Consider the following 13,208-nt stretch of genomic DNA (forward strand, 5'->3'; position numbering starts at 1 on the left):
CAGACTGCGGGGGGGGGCGGTGGAGCAGAGTGGCAGACTGCGGGGGGGGGGGCGGTGGAGCAGAGGGGCAGACTGCGGGGGGGGGGCGGTGGAGCAGAGTGGCAGACTGCGGGGGGGGGCGGTGGAGCAGAGTGGCAGACTGCGGGGGGGGGCGGTGGAGCAGAGTGGCAGACTGCGGGGGGGGGCGGTGGAGCAGAGTGACAGACTGCGGGGGGGGGCGGTGGAGCAGAGTGGCAGACTGCGGGGGCGGCGGAGCGGAGTGGCAGACTGCGGGGGGGGGGGGGCGGTGGAGAGGAGTGGCAGACTGCGGGGCAGGGGAGGGGGGTGGCAGGTTCAGTGTTTATATACTCAGGACTGGTCCAGTGGGGCGCTGAGTTCCCTGGACAAGCCTTGTCTGCTATCTTGTGTGATTGAGGTCACTGGTGGCTCCATCCACGTTTGCGCACACGTGACAGTCAGTGCCCGGGGCAGTGCGCCAGAGGGGCTGGGACCGGAAGAACATATCTGAGATGTCCAAGGAGCCGCCGGTGATCTCACCCTTGTCAGTCACACAGAAGTGCCAGGCTTACAAGATGGCGGCCGGACTAGTCCCAGGGAATCCGCTGACTCCAGCGCAGACAGGAGGGAGCGGGGGGCTCCAGTGCAGACAGGAGGGAGCAGGGGGCTCCAGTGCAGACAGGAGGGAGCGGGGGACTCCAGTGCAGACAGGAGGGAGCGGGGGGCTCCAGTGCAGACAGGAGGGAGTGGGGGGCTCCAGTGCAGACAGGAGGGAGCGGGGGGCTCCAGTGCAGACAGGAGGGAGCGGGGGGGCTCCAGTGCAGACAGGAGGGAGCGGGGGGCTCCAGTGCAGACAGGAGGGAGCGGGGGGCTCCAGTGCAGACAGGAGGGAGCGGGGGGCTCCAGTGCAGACAGGAGGGAGCGGGGGGCTCCAGTGCAGACAGGAGGGAGTGGGGGGCTCCAGTGCAGACAGGAGGGAGCGGGGGGCTCCAGTGCAGACAGGAGGGAGCGGGGGGCTCCAGTGCAGACAGGAGGGAGCGGGGGGCTCCAGTGCAGACAGGAGGGAGCGGGGGGCTCCAGTGCAGACAGGAGGGAGCGGGGGGCTCCAGTGCAGACAGGAGGGAGCGGGGGGCTCCAGTGCAGACAGGAGGGAGCGGGGGGCTCCAGTGCAGACAGGAGGGAGTGGGGGGCTCCAGTGCAGACAGGAGGGAGCGGGGGGCTCCAGTGCAGACAGGAGGGAGTGGGGGGCTCTGCAGTGGAGACTTGGTGGTGGTATGGGGGCAGCGGGCCCTTTCACAGTGGTCTGGTAGGAGTTGCCGTCACCGCGGCTCTGGAGGCCGCCTCACCTGATCCCAGCTCATAGCGGAATTCCAGATGTCCTTTGGCCATGGTGAGCGACACGAAGTCTTCCACCGGAGCGCCCTTCCCCCCACTGAAGAATAAGAGTCCGTTCGGAGACAGAGGCTTGAACTCCATGTCCACCCGCAGGTCATTGTGGATGTTGGTGAGAGACGGGTACGAGATGTAGGAGGTTTCTCCATTAAATGAAGGGGTGTTCACCATGACGCCTGCAGGAGAGAGGGCGCAGTTATGTGCCGGGTGGCACCAGCCTCATGCCATGGGGGCACCTGCCCGTGTCACCGCTACATACCATCCATGCACTTTTCTCCAGATTTGCCCAGGTGGCAACGACATGTGTATCCCGTCCCATCAGCGCGGTTGATGCAGGTGGCCTCATGCCCACAGGCGCCTGAGGAGGAGAATAGCGGTGAGGAGGACAGGGGGAGGCCAGCAGGGGGAGGAGGCCAGCAGGGGGAGGAGGCCAGCAGAGGAGGACACCCTCCCGGGGCCGGTGCCACATTACCTGGGTGACAGTGCAGGGCCTGGTGATGTTCACAATTGCTGCCAGCAAAGCCGGGAGGACAATCACAGACGTAACTGCTGCTGTCCGAGTCCCGGCATATTCCTCTGTTCTGAAATGAGCAAAAACACCTACTTAGAGTGGCCCTGTGCCTAGAGGCAGAAGGTCAGAGAGCCACTACCACGGCCTAGAGGCAGGAGGTCAGAGAACCACTACCACGGCCTAGAGGCAGGAGGTCAGAGAGCCACTACCACGGCCTAGAGGCAGGAGGTCAGAGAACCACTACCACGGCCTAGAGGCAGGAGGTCAGAGAGCCACTACCACGGCCTAGAGGCAGGAGGTCAGAGAACCACTACCACGGCCTAGAGGCAGGAGGTCAGAGAGCCACTACCACGGCCTAGAGGCAGAAGGTCAGAGAGCCACTACCACGGCCTAGAGGCAGAAGGTCAGAGAGCCACTACCACGGCCTAGAGGCAGAAGGTCAGAGAGCCAATACCACGGCCTAGAGGCAGGAGGTCAGAGAGCCACTAGCACGGCCTAGAGGCAGAAGGTCAGAGAGCCACTACCACGGCCTAGAGGCAGAAGGTCAGAGAGCCACTACCGCGGCCTAGAGGCAGAAGGTCAGAGAGCCACTACCACGGCCTAGAGGCAGGAGGTCAGAGAGCCACTACCACGGCCTAGAGGCAGAAGGTCAGAGAGCCACTACCACAACCTAGAGGAAGGAGGTCAGAGAGCCACTAGCACGGCCTAGAGGCAGGAGGTCAGAGAGCCACTACCACGGCCTAGAGGCAGGAGGTCAGAGAGCCACTAGCACGGCCTAGAGGCAGAAGGTCAGAGAGCCACTACCACGGCCTAGAGGCAGAAGGTCAGAGAGCCACTACCACGGCCTAGAGGCAGGAGGTCAGAGAGCCACTAACACGGCCTAGAGGCAGGAGGTCAGAGAGCCACTAGCACGGCCTAGAGGCAGGAGGTCAGAGAGCCACTACCACGGCCTAGAGGCAGGAGGTCAGAGAGCCACTACCACGGCCTAGAGGCAGGAGGTCAGAGAGCCACTACCACGGCCTAGAGGCAGGAGGTCAGAGAGCCACTAGCACGGCCTAGAGGGAGGAGGTCAGAGAGCCACTACCACGGCCTAGAGGCAGGAGGTCAGAGAGCCACTACCACGGCCTAGAGGCAGGAGGTCAGAGAGCCACTACCACGGCCTAGAGGCAGAAGGTCAGAGAGCCACTAGCACGGCCTAGAGGCAGAAGGTCAGAGAGCCACTAGCACGGCCTAGAGGCAGGAGGTCAGAGAGCCACTACCACGGCCTAGAGGCAGAAGGTCAGAGAGCCACTACCACGGCCTAGAGGCAGAAGGTCAGAGAGCCACTAGCACGGCCTAGAGGCAGGAGGTCAGAGAGCCACTAGCACGGCCTAGAGGCAGAAGGTCAGAGAGCCACTAGCACGGCCTAGAGGCAGAAGGTCAGAGAGCCACTAGCACGGCCTAGAGGCAGGAAGTCAGAGAGCCACTACCACGGCCTAGAGGCAGGAGGTCAGAGAGCCACTACCACGGCCTAGAGGCAGGAGGTCAGAGAGCCACTACCACGGCCTAGAGGCAGAAGGTCAGAGAGCCACTAGCACGGCCTAGAGGCAGGAGGTCAGAGAGCCACTAGCACGGCCTAGAGGCAGAAGGTCAGAGAGCCACTAGCACGGCCTAGAGGCAGAAGGTCAGAGAGCCACTAGCACAGCCTAGAGGCAGAAGGTCAGAGAGCCACTAGCACGGCCTAGAGGCAGAAGGTCAGAGAGCCACTACCACGGCCTAGAGGCAGGAGGTCAGAGAGCCACTACCACGGCCTAGAGGCAGGAGGTCAGAGAGCCACTACCACGGCCTAGAGGCAGGAGGTCAGAGAGCCACTAGCACGGCCTAGAGGCAGGAGGTCAGAGAGCCACTAGCACGGCCTAGAGGCAGGAGGTCAGAGAGCCACTACCACGGCCTAGAGACCGGTGGTCAGAGAGCCACTATCAGTGCCTAGAGGCAGGAGGTCAGAGAGCCACTAGCACGGCCTAGAGGCAGAAGGTCAGAGAGCCACTACCACGGCCTAGAGGCAGAAGGTCAGAGAGCCACTACCACGGCCTAGAGGCAGAAGGTCAGAGAGCCACTACCACGGCCAAGAGGCAGAAGGTCAGAGAGCCACTACCACGGCCTAGAGGCAGGAGGTCAGAGAGCCACTACCACGGCCTAGAGGCAGGAGGTCAGAGAGCCACTACCACGGCCTAGAGGCAGGAGGTCAGAGAGCCACTACCACGGCCTAGAGGCAGGAGGTCAGAGAGCCACTACCACGGCCTAGAGGCAGGAGGTCAGAGAGCCACTACCACGGCCTAGAGGCAGAAGGTCAGAGAGCCACTAGCACGGCCTAGAGGCAGGAGGTCAGAGAGCCACTACCACGGCCTAGAGGCAGGAGGTCAGAGAGCCACTACCACGGCCTAGAGGCAGAAGGTCAGAGAGCCACTACCACAACCTAGAGGCAGGAGGTCAGAGAGCCACTACCACGGCCTAGAGGCAGGAGGTCAGAGGGCCACTACCATGGCCTAGAGACAGAAGGTCAGAGAGCCACTACCACGGCCTAGAGGCAGAAGGTCAGAGAGCCACTACCACGGCCTAGAGGCAGGAGGTCAGAGAGCCACTACCACGGCCTAGAGACAGAAGGTCAGAGAGCCACTACCACGGCCTAGAGGCAGAAGGTCAGAGAGCCAATACCACGGCCTAGAGGCAGGAGGTCAGAGAGCCACTAGCACGGCCTAGAGGCAGAAGGTCAGAGAGCCACTACCACGGCCTAGAGGCAGAAGGTCAGAGAGCCAATACCACGGCCTAGAGGCAGGAGGTCAGAGAGCCACTAGCACGGCCTAGAGGCAGAAGGTCAGAGAGCCACTACCACGGCCTAGAGGCAGAAGGTCAGAGAGCCACTACCACGGCCTAGAGGCAGAAGGTCAGAGAGCCACTACCACGGCCTAGAGGCAGAAGGTCAGAGAGCCACTACCACGGCCTAGAGGCAGGAGGTCAGAGAGCCACTACCACGGCCTAGAGGCAGGAGGTCAGAGAGCCACTACCACGGCCTAGAGGCAGAAGGTCAGAGAGCCACTACCACAACCTAGAGGCAGGAGGTCAGAGAGCCACTACCACGGCCTAGAGGCAGGAGGTCAGAGAGCCACTACCACGGCCTAGAGACAGAAGGTCAGAGAGCCACTACCATGGCCTAGAGGCAGGAGGTCAGAGAGCCACTACCACGGCCTAGAGGCAGAAGGTCAGAGAGCCACTACCACGGCCTAGAGGCAGGAGGTCAGAGAGCCACTAGCACGGCCTAGAGGCAGGAGGTCAGAGAGCCACTAGCACGGCCTAGAGGCAGGAGGTCAGAGAGCCACTACCACGGCCTAGAGGCAGAAGGTCAGAGAGCCACTAGCACGGCCCAGAGGCAGAAGGTCAGAGAGCCACTACCACGGCCCAGAGGCAGAAGGTCAGAGAGCCACTACCACGGCCCAGAGGCAGAAGCTCAGAGAGCCACTACCACGGCCCAGAGGCAGAAGGTCAGAGAGCCACTACCACGGCCTAGAGGCAGAAGGTCAGAGAGCCACTACCACGGCCTAGAGGCAGGAGGTCAGAGAGCCACTACCACGGCCTAGAGGCAGGAGGTCAGAGAGCCACTACCACGGCCTAGAGGCAGGAGGTCAGAGAGCCACTACCACGGCCTAGAGGCAGGAGGTCAGAGAGCCACTACCACGGCCTAGAGGCAGGAGGTCAGAGAGCCACTAGCACGGCCTAGAGGCAGGAGGTCAGAGAGCCACTAGCACGGCCTAGAGGCAGAAGGTCAGAGAGCCACTAGCACGGCCTAGAGGCAGAAGGTCAGAGAGCCACTAGCACGGCCTAGAGGCAGAAGGTCAGAGAGCCACTAGCACGGCCTAGAGGCAGAAGGTCAGAGAGCCACTACCACGGCCTAGAGGCAGGAGGTCAGAGAGCCACTACCACGGCCTAGAGGCAGGAGGTCAGAGAGCCACTACCACGGCCTAGAGGCAGGAGGTCAGAGAGCCACTACCACGGCCTAGAGGCAGGAGGTCAGAGAGCCACTACCACGGCCTAGAGGCAGAAGGTCAGAGAGCCACTAGCACGGCCTAGAGGCAGGAGGTCAGAGAGCTACTACCACGGCCTAGAGGCAGGAGGTCAGAGAGCCACTACCACGGCCTAGAGGCAGAAGGTCAGAGAGCCACTACCACAACCTAGAGGCAGGAGGTCAGAGAGCCACTACCACGGCCTAGAGGCAGGAGGTCAGAGGGCCACTACCATGGCCTAGAGACAGAAGGTCAGAGAGCCACTACCACGGCCTAGAGGCAGAAGGTCAGAGAGCCACTACCACGGCCTAGAGGCAGGAGGTCAGAGAGCCACTACCACGGCCTAGAGACAGAAGGTCAGAGAGCCACTACCACGGCCTAGAGGCAGAAGGTCAGAGAGCCAATACCACGGCCTAGAGGCAGGAGGTCAGAGAGCCACTAGCACGGCCTAGAGGCAGAAGGTCAGAGAGCCACTACCACGGCCTAGAGGCAGAAGGTCAGAGAGCCACTACCACGGCCTAGAGGCAGAAGGTCAGAGAGCCACTACCACGGCCTAGAGGCAGAAGGTCAGAGAGCCACTACCACGGCCTAGAGGCAGGAGGTCAGAGAGCCACTACCACGGCCTAGAGGCAGGAGGTCAGAGAGCCACTACCACGGCCTAGAGGCAGAAGGTCAGAGAGCCACTACCACAACCTAGAGGCAGGAGGTCAGAGAGCCACTACCACGGCCTAGAGGCAGGAGGTCAGAGAGCCACTACCACGGCCTAGAGACAGAAGGTCAGAGAGCCACTACCACGGCCTAGAGGCAGAAGGTCAGAGAGCCACTACCACGGCCTAGAGGCAGAAGGTCAGAGAGCCACTACCACGGCCTAGAGGCAGGAGGTCAGAGAGCCACTACCACGGCCTAGAGACAGAAGGTCAGAGAGCCACTACCACGGCCTAGAGGCAGAAGGTCAGAGAGCCACTAGTACGGCCTAGAGGCAGGAGGTCAGAGAGCCACTAGCACGGCCTAGAGGCAGGAGGTCAGAGAGCCACTACCACGGCCTAGAGGCAGAAGGTCAGAGAGCCACTAGCACGGCCCAGAGGCAGAAGGTCAGAGAGCCACTACCACGGCCCAGAGGCAGAAGGTCAGAGAGCCACTACCACGGCCCAGAGGCAGAAGCTCAGAGAGCCACTACCACGGCCTAGAGGCAGAAGGTCAGAGAGCCACTACCACGGCCTAGAGGCAGAAGGTCAGAGAGCCACTACCACGGCCTAGAGGCAGGAGGTCAGAGAGCCACTACCACGGCCTAGAGGCAGGAGGTCAGAGAGCCACTACCACGGCCTAGAGGCAGGAGGTCAGAGAGCCACTAGCACGGCCTAGAGGCAGGAGGTCAGAGAGCCACTACCACGGCCTAGAGGCAGAAGGTCAGAGAGCCACTAGCACGGCCTAGAGGCAGAAGGTCAGAGAGCCACTAGCACGGCCTAGAGGCAGAAGGTCAGAGAGCCACTAGCACGGCCTAGAGGCAGGAGGTCAGAGAGCCACTACCACGGCCCAGAGGCAGAAGGTCAGAGAGCCACTAGCACGGCCTAGAGGCAGAAGGTCAGAGAGCCACTACCACGGCCTAGAGGCAGAAGGTCAGAGAGCCACTACCACGGCCTAGAGGCAGGAGGTCAGAGAGCCACTACCACAGCCTAGAGACAGAAGGTCAGAGAGCCACTACCACGGCCTAGAGGCAGAAGGTCAGAGAGCCACTAGCACGGCCTAGAGGCAGAAGGTCAGAGAGCCACTACCACGGCCTAGAGGCAGGAGGTCAGAGAGCCACTACCACGGCCCAGAGGCAGAAGGTCAGAGAGCCACTAGCACGGCCTAGAGGCAGAAGGTCAGAGAGCCACTTGCACGGCCTAGAGGCAGAAGGTCAGAGAGCCACTAGCACGGCCTAGAGGCAGAAGGTCAGAGAACCACTAGCACGGCCCAGAGGCAGAAGGTCAGAGAGCCACTACCACGGTCCAGAGGCAGAAGGTCAGAGAGCCACTACCACGGCCTAGAGGCAGAAGGTCAGAGAGCCACTACCACGGCCTAGAGGCAGAAGGTCAGAGAGCCACTACCACGGCCTAGAGGCAGGAGGTCAGAGAGCCACTACCACAGCCTAGAGACAGAAGGTCAGAGAGCCACTACCACGGCCTAGAGGCAGAAGGTCAGAGAGCCACTAGCACGGCCTAGAGGCAGAAGGTCAGAGAGCCACTACCACGGCCTAGAGGCAGGAGGTCAGAGAGCCACTAGCACGGCCTAGAGGCAGGAGGTCAGAGAGCCACTACCACGGCCTAGAGACAGAAGGTCAGAGAGCCACTACCACGGCCTAGAGGCAGAAGGTCAGAGAGCCACTACCACGGCCTAGAGGCAGAAGGTCAGAGAGCCACTACCACGGCCTAGAGGCAGAAGGTCAGAGAGCCAATAGCACGGCCTAGAGGCAGGAGGTCAGAGAGCCACTACCACAGCCTAGAGGCAGAAGGTCAGAGAGCCACTATCAGTGCCTAGAGGCAGGAGGTCATGGAGAGCCACTGCAGATGCATAGAGGCAGGAGGTTGAGGAGCCACTATTGGTGCCTAGAGGCAGGGGGTTGAATAGCCACTACTGGAGCCACCGCCTGGCCAGAGTGGAGGAAGCTAGCGCAATGCACAGCTGGGACCTTTACCTTGCACGGTCGGTCTCTACAGGTCGGGCAGTTGGAGATGCCTTTTGCACTTAGATCCAAGTCCTTGAAGATGACCTCCTCACCCTGGATGAGCAGCTGACGGACGCAGCCTGGGGACACAAGCGCAGTACCGTGAGGGATGGTAGCTCTGAGGGAGGAGACGTAAGAACAGGGACAAGTGTCTACTCACCCACAAAGCCTCTGCTCAAATCAGTCTTGGACACGGTCTCAAAGTTTGGATACCCTCCGAGATACAGCTCCTCATTCAGGTCCAGACCTTGGAATTTGCCCTAAAAACAGAAAGGCCAGGTGTAATGTGGGCCAAGCGATGACATGTAGGAAGCGTCCACAAGGACAAGGTACCTGGGAGGTGCCGTTCACAGGCGTCTGGTTATCCACCACCATCGATCCCTGATTCAGATTCCTGTACAGAGTCACAGTATGGAACTCGCCCAGACTAATGGGTATAGGGTACCGGATGGTCGCCATCCCCGACCCTGCGTCAAATCTGGAACCACACAGGAGACACATGACACGGCCTGAAGCTTCAGTCACAGAAGGTAAAACACCAGATGAAGTCCCGTGGGGACGTGTCTAATGGCCAAATTTAGACTGATAAAATGGGTCCAAGAGTACCCCAGAAATGGGCTCACGACTCCCCCCAGAAATGGGCACACGAGTACGCCCAAAAATAGGCCCGCGACTCCCCCAAAAAATGGGTCTGCGACTCCCCCCAGAAATAGACCCACGAGTACCCCCAGAAATAGGCCCGCGAATACCCCCAGAAATAGGCCCGCGAATACCCCCAGAAATAGGCCCGCGAATACCCCTGATGGCACAATCGCACTCCTCACCTGAATTCTGGGCGTCCCCCTACGAGGCCGAAGGACATGAAATCTGCGCCTTTACTTTTCTTCTGCCCGCTGTACACCAGCATCCCTGAGGAAGAGCAACAGTCACCAGGAGGGAGTGATACCGAGGGGGATGATGGGAGAGATACCGAGGTCTCTGTATGGAGGGGGATGATGGGAGTGATAGTGGATAACTCAAAGTCTCCTGCTCCGCCTGGGCTGGTTGTGGTGGGGGGCTGCGGGACAATCACACGGTGCACACAGCAATGCATAATGGGAGTTGTCAGGCTGAGCAGCACAGGGGCTTGTACAGCACCATCAGACCATGGTGTGACTGCTCTGGGGGGGCAGCACCATCAGACCATGGTGTGACTGCTCTGGGGGCAGCACCATCAGACCATGGTGTGACTGCTCTGGGGGGGCAGCACCATCAGACCATGGTGTGACTGCTCTGGGGGGAAGCACCATCAGACCATGGTGTGACTGCTCTGGGGGGGCAGCACCATCAGACCATGGTGTGACTGCTCTGGGGGGGAAGCACCATCAGACCATGGTGTGACTGCTCTGGGGGAAGCACCATCAGACCATGGCGTGACTGCTCTGGGGGGGCAGCACCATCAGACCATGGTGTGACTGCTCTGGGGGCAGCACCATCAGACCATGGTGTGACTGCTCTAGGGGAAGCACCATCAGACCATGGTGTGACTGCTCTGGGGGCAGCACCATCAGACCATGGTGTGACTGCTCTAGGGGAAGCACCATCAGACCATGGTGTGACTGCTCTGGGAGGAAGCACCATGAGACTATGGTGTGACTGCTCTGGGGACAGCACCATCAGACCATGGTGTGACTGCTCTGGGGGCAGCACCATCAGACCATGGTGTGACTACTCTGGGGGGAAGCACCATGAGACTATGGTGTGACTGCTCTGGGGCAGCACCATCAGACCATGGTGTGACTGCTCTGGGGGAAGCACCATCAGACCATGGTGTGGCTGCTCTGGGGGAAGCACCATCAGACCATGGTGTGACTGCTCTGGGGGCAGCACCATCAGACCATGGTGTGACTGCTCTGGGGGCAGCACCATCAGACCATGGTGTGACTGCTCTGGGGGCAGCACCATCAGACCATGGTGTGGCTGCTCTGGGGGAAGCACCATCAGACCATGGTGTGACTGCTCTGGGGGCAGCACCATCAGACCATGGTGTGACTGCTCTGGGGGCAGCACCATCAGACCATGGTGTGACTGCTCTGGGGGAAGCACCATCAGACCATGGTGTGACTGCTCTGGGGACAGCACCATCAGACCATGGTGTGTAGGCAGCACCATCAGACCATGGTGTGACTGCTCTGGGGACAGCACCATCAGACCATGGTGTGAAGGCAGCACCATCAGACCATGGTGTGACTGCTCTGGGGACAGCACCATCAGACCATTGTGTGACTGCTCTGGGGGAAGCACCATCAGACCATGGTGTGACTGCTCTGGGGACAGCACCATCAGACCATGGTGTGAGGGCAGCACCATCAGACCATGGTGTGACTGCTCTAGGAGAAGCACCATCAGACCATGGTGTGACTGCTCTGGGGGAAGCACCATCAGACCATGGTGTGACTGCTCTGGGGGCAGCACCATAAGACCATGGTGTGACTGCTCTGGGGGAAGCACAATCAGACCATGGTGTGACTGCTCTGGGGGCCGCACCATCAGACCATGGTGTGACTGCTCTGGGGGAAGCACAATCAGACCATGGTGTGACTGCTCTGGGGGAAGCACCATCAGACCATGGTGTGACTGCTCTGGGGGAAGCACCATCAGACCATGGTGTGACTGCTCTGGGGGCCGCACCATCAGACCATGGTGTGACTGCTCTGGGGGAAGCACCATCAGTCCATGGTGTGACTGCTCTGGGGGAAGCACCATAAGACCATGGTGTGATTGCTCTAGGAGAAGCACCATCAGACCATGGTGTGACTGCTCTGGGAGAGAAGCACCATCAGACCATGGTGTGACTGCTCTGGGGGCAGCACCATCAGACCATGGTGTCAGGGCAGCACCATCAGACCATGGTGTGACTCTCAGGGGGCAGCACCAGCAGACCATGGTGTGACTGCTCTGGGGGGGGGGGAGCACCATCAGACCATGATGTGACTCTCGGGGGGGCAGCACCATCATACCATGGTGTGACTGCTCTGGGGGGGGGGAGCACCATCAGACCATGGTGTGACTCTCGGGGGGGGCAGCACCATCAGACCATGGTGTGACTCTCGGGGGGGGCAGCACCATCAGACCATGGTGTGACTCTCGGGGGGCAGCACCATCAGACCATGCTGTGAGTCTCGGGGGGGTTATTCTACAGGGTTCATGCACCGTTATGAACACGGCAAATCTGGGACCTGCCGAGCAGGAGACCTGTGCAGGCCGACATGCAGGGCCGGACACTTACCGGAGTACAGGACGAGGGCTGGAGGGAAGAGAAGAGGAGTACAGAGTCAGAGGAGACGAGAGCAGCAGCCAGGAGTAAGGGGCCTAACACCATGGAGGGGATCTTTACAGTAAGAGCAAAGGTGACAGACACACGCAGGAGACGGAGCATGGAGCAGTAACCGGCATCTCCTCCTCCAGGACTCGTAGAGGAAATGTTTACAATGCATATATATATATATATTACACAGCGCACACGGTCGCCGTGCACTCACCATCAGCGTAGTCTGGTCGGAAGGTGATCTTTATGTCAAATTTCTTGTGGGCATCTTTCAGGCTTGGCAGGGCGAGGTGGGAATGGCCGGTGAAGTACGGGACCACTCTCTCTGAAATGGAGTAAAAGAAGAGATGAGGATGGACAGACGGAAAGCCCCCCGAGGACAAAACACGGCCCCCCAGAGGAGGACAAAACACGGCCCCCCAGAGGAGGACAGGACACGGCCCCCCAGAGGAGGACAGGACACGGCCCCCCAGAGGACAAAACACTGACCCCCAGAGGAGGACAAAACACGGCCTCCCAGAGGAGGACAGGACACGGCCCCCCGGAGGAGGACAAGACACGGCCCCCCGGAGGAGGACAAGACACGGCCCCCCGGAGGAGGACAAGACACGGCTTCCCAGAGAAGGACAAAACACGGCCCCCCGAGGACAAAACACGCCCCCCCCGAAGACAAAACACGGCCCCCCCAAGACAAAACACGGCCCCCCCGAAGACAAAACACGGCCCCCCCAGAGGAGGACAGGACACGGTCCCCCAGAGGACAAAACACTGACCCCCAGAGGAGGACAAAACACGGCCTCCCAGAGGAGGACAGGACACGGCCCCACGAGGAGGACAAGACACGGCCCCCCGGAGGAGGACAGGACACGGCCCCCAGAGGAGGACAAGACACGGCTTCCCAGAGAAGGACAAAACACGGCCCCCCGAGGACAAAACACGCCCCCCCGAAGACAAAACACGCCCCCCCCCCAAGACAAAACACGGCCCCCCTCAAGACAAAACACGGCCCCCCCAAGACAAAACACGGCCCCCCCAAGACAAAACACGGCCCCCCCCAAGACAAAACACGGCCCCCCCGAAGACAAAACACGGCCCCCCCAGAGGACAAAACACGGCCCCCCCAGAGGACAAAACACGGCCCCCCCAGAGGACAAAACACGGCCCCCCCAGAGGACAAAACACGGCCCCCCCAGAGGACAAAACACGGCCCCCCCAGAGGACAAAACACGGCCCCCCCAGAGGACAAAACACGGCCCCCCC

The 13,208-nt window shown here is 60.8% G+C and overlaps 1 protein-coding gene across 1 annotated transcript in view; it reads right to left on the reverse strand.

Annotated features, from left to right (window-relative positions):
• The window catches only part of HSPG2 (heparan sulfate proteoglycan 2), a 281,820-nt gene that overhangs the window by 12,775 nt on the left and 255,837 nt on the right, over nucleotides 1–13,208 (reverse strand). Inside the window, 9 exon segments of the mRNA XM_075328538.1 lie at nucleotides 1,344–1,565; nucleotides 1,649–1,747; nucleotides 1,862–1,970; nucleotides 8,612–8,721; nucleotides 8,802–8,901; nucleotides 8,975–9,119; nucleotides 9,466–9,550; nucleotides 11,910–11,927; nucleotides 12,163–12,273. Coding sequence (XP_075184653.1) covers nucleotides 1,344–1,565; nucleotides 1,649–1,747; nucleotides 1,862–1,970; nucleotides 8,612–8,721; nucleotides 8,802–8,901; nucleotides 8,975–9,119; nucleotides 9,466–9,550; nucleotides 11,910–11,927; nucleotides 12,163–12,273 — 999 coding nt within the window.

Source organism: Anomaloglossus baeobatrachus, chromosome 11, assembly GCF_048569485.1.
Source record: "Anomaloglossus baeobatrachus isolate aAnoBae1 chromosome 11, aAnoBae1.hap1, whole genome shotgun sequence".
Taxonomy (NCBI): Eukaryota; Metazoa; Chordata; class Amphibia; order Anura; family Aromobatidae; genus Anomaloglossus; species Anomaloglossus baeobatrachus.